This window comes from Castanea sativa, chromosome 6, assembly GCF_040712315.1.
Source record: "Castanea sativa cultivar Marrone di Chiusa Pesio chromosome 6, ASM4071231v1".
NCBI lineage: Eukaryota > Viridiplantae > Streptophyta > Magnoliopsida > Fagales > Fagaceae > Castanea > Castanea sativa.
The window spans coordinates 45,471,272-45,480,483 of NC_134018.1; the positions used below are offsets into that span (position 1 = coordinate 45,471,272).

At 33.9% G+C, this 9,212-nt stretch overlaps 1 protein-coding gene across 1 annotated transcript; it reads right to left on the reverse strand.

Annotated features, from left to right (window-relative positions):
- Positions 1–2,191: 2,191 nt before the first annotated feature.
- Positions 2,192–9,212, reverse strand: LOC142638724 (cucumisin-like). Its single transcript, XM_075812792.1, has 10 exons — positions 9,104–9,212; positions 8,849–8,934; positions 6,207–6,301; positions 5,844–6,087; positions 4,760–5,279; positions 3,999–4,093; positions 3,611–3,829; positions 3,498–3,579; positions 2,993–3,206; positions 2,192–2,776 (listed from the first exon to the last, which is right to left on the reverse strand). The coding sequence occupies exons 1-10, from the start codon at positions 9,200–9,202 to the stop codon at positions 2,253–2,255; spliced, it is 2,178 nt and encodes a 725-aa protein (XP_075668907.1). The 5' UTR covers positions 9,203–9,212; the 3' UTR covers positions 2,192–2,252.

A 9,212-nucleotide genomic window follows, 5' to 3' on the forward strand; every position in this document is an offset into this window, starting at 1 on the left:
GTACACAATGTATAACTATATTCACAAAATTTTGCAAAAAAATAAATTAATATAAAAAGCATCAATATATACGCATGGAACTTATGTAAACATTGTAAAGGCTTCGCCCATTCAAAGTAAACCCCAAGCCCAAGTATAAGCCCAAAATAATTTTGATTCTTGCAAAGTAAATGAGTTGATTGCGACCTGTTTTTTATTACAATGTTGGCCCATGACTTATTAGATTAAAAATGATTAAAAAAAAGGCAACAATAATAGTACTAAAAGCAACCGGGTCAACTAATCAAGACCTTTGTATCTCAATTAACATTTCTTTGTGTTTTCAAAGGAAACATTCACAATTTAATACCCCCCTCTCAACTCCAACTATCATTGTATCGTTAAAAAGAAAAGAAAAAAAAAAAAACAAGGCCTATTAGAGAGTACCATGCCTTTCAATCATCATTAATCGCCCCATAATAGGAATTGAGTAGAGTACAAGAAAGGCATGTTAAGATCAGCCATTCAAAGGGAGACTTTCGGCTTTCGATCAGAGAACTCTACCAAGAGCCTGTGATCTAGTCAACTACTGAGGTTGTTCATTCAAAGTGTAAGGGACATATTTCTATGTAATTGGCATATCTTTTGACAAAACGCAATTTACTTGTATTTGGGTAAATCTAAGTAGGCTCAAAATGATCATTACAAGTGGTTACATTGAAGACATGAAGATTACTCAAGAATTGCTTAAGAAAACTGCAATCTACAGGTCTCAATACCTCCTTGACAGAAGTTCAATCTGTCGAGATTCAGTAAAGTTCAACACATGTCTCGATCTATCGAGCTTACGGGATTCAGACTATAGCCAGCAACGTTTTTATTCTAAAATGCTATTTGTTCATGGGTTTGTATAATCCTTATTGGACTAAGAAAAGCCCAAGGTTTGTGTATACTTATTTGGAGTAGGAGAGCATATTGAGCCCTTATTTAAACAAGGAGATGGAAAAAGAAAACCTAACCTTAGAGAGCTTCATAAGGTTTTCTTTTTGAAACCCTAGCCTCCTCTTACAGAAAAAAGAGTTCTTGTTGCGTTTCTTGTATGCCTTTGGGTTCTGTAACCAAATAAAGTCTCTCACACTATCATTGAAGAACTTATTGGCGTTTCTATGTGAAGCTATTGAAAATCAACTACATCAATCAAAGGGTTGTTGTGGAGTTAGTCACGTACTGAGATTCGTGCAAATAAGTTAGTCACATATTGGGATTCGTGCAAAAAAGTTAGTCACATACTGAGATTCGTGCATCATTGGCTTGTCACATATTGAGATTTGTGCCTTGAATGGAAAGATTGCTGCTACAATACAAGTCTAATTGGGTGTTGGGGTAAGGGTTCAACTGTAGATTGGTATTTCGGGATAGGCCAAAGGGTTTGGTAAGATTCCTTATACTTGTAACTGCTTGTGATTGATAATAGTGGATTCTTAGGAGTGGTGACCTCAAAATCACTCGGTGGGGTTTTGTCTTGGTGGTTTTCCCCATTCGTAAACATATCAACTGTGTCAAATTTATTTTCCACTGCATTTAGATAATTTAGCAATTTGTTTGTGCTGCCACGCTATTGCATAAAATTTGATCTAATTAATTAACTTGGGTAATTAATTAATTAATTGTAAGGGGTCAAATCATTTTAACCAAACATAAAGTGGGAGAGAAATGGACTTATATAAAGGAAGGAATTGAAAGCTGTGTTTGGGTTCTCAAATAGCATTTATGAAGCATGGCCAACAAAACAAAACAGTCCAAAGCTGGCACTAGCAATGTTCTTTTTGTGAAAAGAAATGGGCTTTGTAAAGGATGGGATTGAAGTTAAGCTTTTAAGTCTTTGGATTCTTAAATAGCAATTGCTAAGTCTGCCAATAGACTAAATTGTCCAAAGCCAGCACCTACATTACAATATTCTTCTTGTGAAAGGGAAAACTTAACCAATCAGCATATATTATTATAACAATTTTTTTTTATTACTTAGATTCACCTAGACAAGAGTCTAATCAAGAAAGTTTCTCAAAATTAAAGTAGAATAGTCCATTTAATTAAAAAGACAGAATCTTTAACCAGGATATTACAATTCATTGCAGAACTAGATCAAAGGTTCAGATTACAACAATTTTGTCTCCATATTTCACCACTGCCTCCCATCCCATCCTTTTGCGCATGTCACTTCAAAGCTTTTGATTTATTTATATAGCTAATACATGATAAATAGAACTTCAATTTCAAAAGTCTCCATACACGACAATGGGGCTCCTCACTTGGAATGTACTATCGTCCCATATTAAAGACGCAGAGACTATTTGTTTTTCTATTGTTCCTTCAATTGTGAGCGCAAACGATAGCTTTTGTTTGAGAGATGTGAATGATAGAACACTAGGGTTCACTTTGATACTAAGTCCATGTGGGGAGGTCACGATAGCTTTATACGTAGATGTTGATGATCCAACATTGGTGACGGTCCGATTGAAAACGTGACTTATTGAACTCGAGAGTGGTGTGGATAGAGCAAAAGAAGGATAGTTTAAATCCAAACTTTTTTCGTCAGTTTCTTTAGAACAGCTACTTTTGTCCCCAGTAACATGTTGTAATAACTTGGTATTATATCCTTGAGCACACAAAAATTTTATGTAGTCAAGTGCATCAATATCATATATTAAGCCTGGATTTGGAGCCTTAAGAGGATTAATATTGCCTGCACCATATGCAAATTCAGCATCGGGGTTCTTTTCAGCACTCATTGGATCAACTGCAAGTTATACACCAAATTGGAGTGAGTTGATAATGATTAAAGATTATGGTCTACATCAAAATTGAGTAAGAGCACAATATTTTTTAGAACTATTGTTTCACATAAAATTGAAGTAGCATCATTTACATTTATGTTTATCACTAACAAGCACAATGTTGTCTTTACACTTATTGATTAAAATTACCAAGATTGTGGGCTGTATAAGGTTATTACCAGTAGTCATAAGAGCAGATCTAATAGAGGCTGGTGACCATGTGGGGTGAAATGATTTGATGTAGGCAGCTAGTGCTGTAGCATGTGGGCAAGCCATTGATGTCCCTGAGATTATATTATATGAGTTGGATCTCTTATCATATTCAACATTGGAAATTGGGGAAATTGGAGACCATGCAGCTAGAATGTTAACTCCAGGAGCAGCTAAATCCGGCTACAATAACCCAAAATCATGATAAAGGTATCAATGAAAAGTGCAAGAGCGCAAATGTAAATAAAATAATTAGTACAAAAGTTCAATTTAATTCCTTAGAAACTTAACTTCATGTTCCCCAATTAAATTCAACCACGTGACACATTTTATACAACATTGATCAATGTTGTTACATGGTTAAATTTATTAGAGAAGCTAAGGTATAACACCTTACAAGGAATTTTACCTAATTTTTTATTATTAGCAAGTTGATTATTAGAAAAAATTGAAGAAAGATTAATAGCAAGTTACCTTAAGAATGTTGTGTGCAGCTGGATTTGGGCCTCTTGATGAGAAGGGAGCTATGTAAGGGGCCAATGTATCTTGTGAAGTCCTTAATTGTCTAAGGTATTTTAGATTAATACCTTGTCGAATTTAGGTACGTGAGAATCTTGCCACCATTCTCAAAGCTAAGGTAAGATGCAGGTAAGGGAAAAGCCCTGGTTTGAGAATTGGGGTTTCGGCCTTGCATCACAGCACCAACTGCACCGGCTAAGAATGGCCCAGACCCATCACTCAGGGCATCACAAAGTACAATTTTACCTTTCACCAAATTTTGGTCCAGTGAATATATCTCGCAATACCTTCATTTTTACAAAAAATGTTTCCTTTTTTTAACTACCAAGTTGAAGCACAAATATATTTCAACTGCTAGTTTGATAGAGTTGTGCAGACACAAGTAATAGTTAAAACTTATTTTCATTGTCTATAGCAGAGAGTCCATAGAGATTTTTATTTTTACTTTTCAATTACCTGAGGTCGAACTCTGATGTGGTGTTTGGTGCATCCCGACTATAAATTATTGGATACATATCATTCTTGAGATTAAATGTATTAATTGAAGTTCCCTACACAGAGAAAAAATATTCTCCAAATTAGTTTAATAGTTTTTTTTATGGAAAATTAGTTTAATAGTTTAAATTTTATTGCATACACTTTTTATGCTAGATTATAACATAGACTCTACACTTGCGATTCCACACGTTTAAGTTTTAAACCCAAAAAAAAAAAAAAAAAAAAAAATATGAAAAAGAAAATCATAAATGAATATTCATAGCACCTTTTCTTTATTTATTAGTGATATCTTTTCTGGGGGACAAGAAGAAATCGTACAGTACAGGGATATAGTACACTCTTCTTTTACATAAATTTGAGACTCGTGTGTGGGTTTCAGTTAACTCAACTTGTAAGATCTCAGATAGTTGTATAAGAGATTCGGGGTTCAATCCCCGCCTACATCATAAATTGATTGGTGTCTTAGTCTGATGATAAAGAGCTATCATCAAGAGCGGATGTCATAGGTTAAAAATCTCTCTTGACTAAAAATCTCTCTTGACGAAAAAAAATTTTGAGACTCATGTAAGAAGACATATTATCTTTATGTGAGGGCAAGGCTTAGTAAATCAAATGCACTGGATAATTTCACCCAAAAACAAGGGAGTATAGATTTTAATTAATTACCTTTTACATCGTTCAGCAAAATGAAAAAAAAAAAAAAAAAAAAAAAAAAATACCTCATAGATTTTGTTGTTGCCTAATTGGACCTCAGTGGAGAACTTTCGATCAATGGTGCTTGCAGCTACAGAAAGAGACCATGGGGAGAAGTTTGAGATGGTTGCTGGACCAGGACCTGAGTTACCAGCAGAAGCTGATGTCAATATTCCATTTCTCATAGCATGAAAGGCTCCAATGGCAATTGGATCTGTGAAATAGTTCTTAAGATATCCTCCAATGGCTCCAATGGAAATAGATATAATGTCAACCCCATCAGCAATGGCATCATCAAATGCTGCAAGAATGTCAGCATCAAAACACCCATTCAACCAACACACTTTGTACATGGCAATTCGTGCTGATGGAACACCTCCTCGTGCTGTTCCCAACCCAAACCCTTCTAGGCTTGCCATGCTAACTATGTTCCCAGCTGCTGTTGATGCAACGTGTGTCCCATGGCCACCCGAATCTCTTGGAGATTTAATATCTTCTTCTTCAAATATTCCATCGCTTCGGTAATATTTTGCTCCAATGATTTTACTGCGTTAAGCGTCTTTACATTTCTTAGTTATTATTTTTTGTTAACATTCAATTTAATCTATTGAATTTTATTTCAATTGTCCAATTAGGAGTATATCTTAGTACATTTTCAGTAAAAACTTAAATATGTTGATGCCAAACACATACTTTCCTTCACTTTTAGTTCAATTGTCAAATTAGTTTTTAAATTTTATTTTCTGTCAATTTAGTCCCTTACTTCATAAAATTTGTTAGCAAATGATTCCATTTAAGCATTATTTCCATTAAAAATCTAATTGAAAATATTCAAAGATGTGTCATTTTATAGATTTCACTGTTTAATGAGTATTATATATTTTTTTAAATAAAAAATATATAAACGACTTCATTTGCTAGGGACTTTATCATTGATAAAACTTAAACCTTATCAACTAATTCAAAAATGAAAGTAAGTAATGCTAGTGATCAAATTGAATTTTAACCTTGCTTTTCACTCATAATTTCAACGTGTGTGTGAGTGTGAGTAAAGTGCACTAGCAAACCTGCTGATAACAAAATACCGTTGGTTGGATGTTAGAGATATACTTATTGCAAGTAAAATTGGTTAAGGCTTTACAGGTGCCCTTCCATTTGCGAGGTGGTGGACCAAATCCTTTGTCACTAAAGCTATCAGCCTCTGGCCAAATTCCTGAGTCCAGAACACCGATAATGATGTTGCTTTCAATTGTTGTTCTATCCACTTGCTTTGGGAAGCCAATGAAGTCCCATGACCTTGTTGTATGTAGCTCATTTTGTTTGTTAGGGAACACCGACACTACGCCATTCATTGCTACATATTCATTGTTACAACAATTTGTTATGGATTACCATAATATTTCTCTTTGTATGTGTGTGTGTGTGAGAGAGAGGGGTGGGGGTGGGGGGGAGAGAGAGATTAAATTCACCCACCTGCCATTTTTTGGGCTTCTTGCTCAGTTAGCTCCACTACAAATCCATGGAAACTCCTCTTGTAGCTATAGAGTAAAGATTCTGGTCCAATATGACTGCATGTAGGCATATTCATTTAAAAGGTTAGAAGTGTAGAAGCAGTTCAATTCAGGCAAGGTATTCTTCCTTGTTCTCTTGAAAAAGAACAGTAAAGAATTGGCCTCTCTTTTCTTCATATTTAATACTTCCATTTGGGTAGTTAAAAAATAGTTATTTTACACACACACAAAGAGAGAGAGAGAGAGGTGAACCATATTTAGGATATTGAATTCTTCAATATACTTTGCGCTGAATAGAATCTATTTCATAGTAAAGATTAATACTTAATAGTTAACATAGATGAACCTCACAATAGTTAACATAGATAAAGCTTAATAGAGGAAGTAAATAATGAACCATCGATCGCTTGATACAAGTCACATCAATTATAATGTTGACTTAACAATTGAATGGCCAATTTGGCTTTCCTTTAAAAAAATAATTAAAAAAAAAAAAAAGCCAACTCGGCATTTAAAAAGGCAAACCATCAAGTCCATATAAACCTTCCTCAGTCTTCACCCACATCATCATCATTATTGGTGCCTCCTAATCCATGTTAGATATTCACACAAGTGTTATCCTCAAGTTCTCATACTCATTCTTTTACTGACAGTGTCTTTACGTTATTGTGCATTCACCACCACCAGTTCCTCGTATTAAGAAAAAACTAACAAAATATTTGAAATTTTATATAAAAAAAATGGGGATGGAATAGAATAACACTATATTTAGAAGTTTATTAAAAATGGGGGATTGGAATAGAATGGAATAAATATGGTATATTTTTGGGTTTTTTATTTTAAATAATTCAAATATAATGGGATCTAAATTATGGGTGTCTATGTTGGAAACACTAATAACAGGTGCTAACTAGGTAAACTATAAGATTCTTTGCATTTTTTTTGTGTGTTTGGGAGTTTATAATAGAAATAAATATGTAATTACTAACATGCCTTTCACCTTCTATTTATCTTTTTTTAAAGCATGAATAAAATTGGTATTCCGCCTTCATTTCATTAAACCATTGCATCCCATAAATTTTTTTTTTTTTTTTTTTTTTTGAGAAACAAAAATAGAGTTTCAAACATATGAAGTTCGCTCCTGATGATAGCTCTTTATTATCAGACCAAGACACCAATTAGTTTTTGGTGTAAGCGGGTATTGAACCCCAGATTTCTTATACAACCATCAGAGACTTTAAAACTATTGCATTCCATAAACATCTCTCAAATACCGACTTAAAAAAAAGTATTTTACATTCTTTTCCTTTCTCCCAAATGAATCTAATTTTACTTATTATTTGGTGACTTATGAAACTATCTACTTGTACTATTTAAAAAGTCACATGATCTAGGTCATGTTACTAAAAATACATGTTGACAATTTTATCAATTGTCACATAGTAAGTTGTAGGAATTTTTCCTTTAGAGGCGGTATAGTTTTGGAACATTATGATGGCAGGTTGTAATGGACTTGTTGAGCTGAGTTTGGGCTGCCTTTAATAATTGAGCTAGCACTTTTAACTGACGTGGCTTGTTATTATTGGGCCATTTTAGGGAATATGCTCTGATTGATATAGTGTCATAGGGAGAATATCACTTATAATTGGTGAATATGTAATCTCTACAATGTGTTAAAGGTGGCCAATAAAAGGCACAACAATTACAAATTTCAAGTAAACAATTCAAAGCCAACTCAATAAATTACTACTCACATTGAGCCAAACACATCTCCTTGTCTCTATAACCAAAAATTCATGATTCTCTTACATCGATAAGAATTATTTGTCACTAAACATCCATGACTTTACCTTCACATTATTAGGTCATGTCACTCTTCATAACAGAGAATTTTGAATTTCTAATTCCATGTTTTGTGACGTGAACTAATCACAAATTGCTGTGTCAAGCTTAACTAATAATAAAGATTGAGCCTAATTAAAAAAAAAGGTTTAGGGGTTTTTTTTTGGGGGGGGGGGGGGGGGGGGAGGGGGAGGGGGATGAGATTGAGGTTGAGGATTTGAATGATCTTGACTAGGTGGTTGAGGCAAACAACAAGGGGGGGGTCATGAGCAACAACGATAATTGGGCCGATTAGAATTAAGGCCTAATCGACCCGTGTCACTGGCTACCTTTAAAAAAAAATTAAATCAAGCCACCTCTCTCTCTCTTAATCTCATTAATTTCTTTTTCTTTTCTGAATTGGAAGAGTAACTATGAAATATTATGTGAATTTATTATTGCATCTGGATGGCTGAAATGTAAATCGTACTTTTTTTTTTTTTTTGAGGAAAAAATGTAAATCAAATCATACTTGATTGAGACTTCTATGTACTTCGTAAAAAAAATTTTGGAAAAAGGTGATGATGTAAAAAAAAAAGTCTATTTTGTATTAGTTAAGTACGAGTTAAACATCATAATTTCCCTCCAAAAAAAAAAAGTTAAACATCATAATATTTTAAAAAAGCAACCAGCCACAATAAAATAAATAAATTTTTCCTAAAATTTTTGAGATATATTTTGCTTCCAAACAAAGGAAAATGTAAGTTATACTACTTTTATAACCTGCCAATGACTTCTTGTAGCATGTTTGTGTAAAGGGATGATGTGGAAATCTCGTCCCTCTTGTTGCCCATATACACAATATAAGCCTGCACGCACAATATCATATATACAAGGTAGAAAATATAAAGCATGTTTAACAGTATAAGTCGACCCACATAAAATAGAAGGCAAATTTCATGGTTATTAGGCCATTAATTAGGTTGCTAAACTGGCTTCCATACAAAATTAATAGAGATCAGTTATAGAAATATTTGCCTTTCGCTCATTTTGAGAAGCTGAGTGACCAATTAGCAGAGTGGAGGCGGCGAGGCTGAGAAGGAGAAGCCATGAAAGACTAGTGGTTTTGCTTGCCATTGGAACAAGA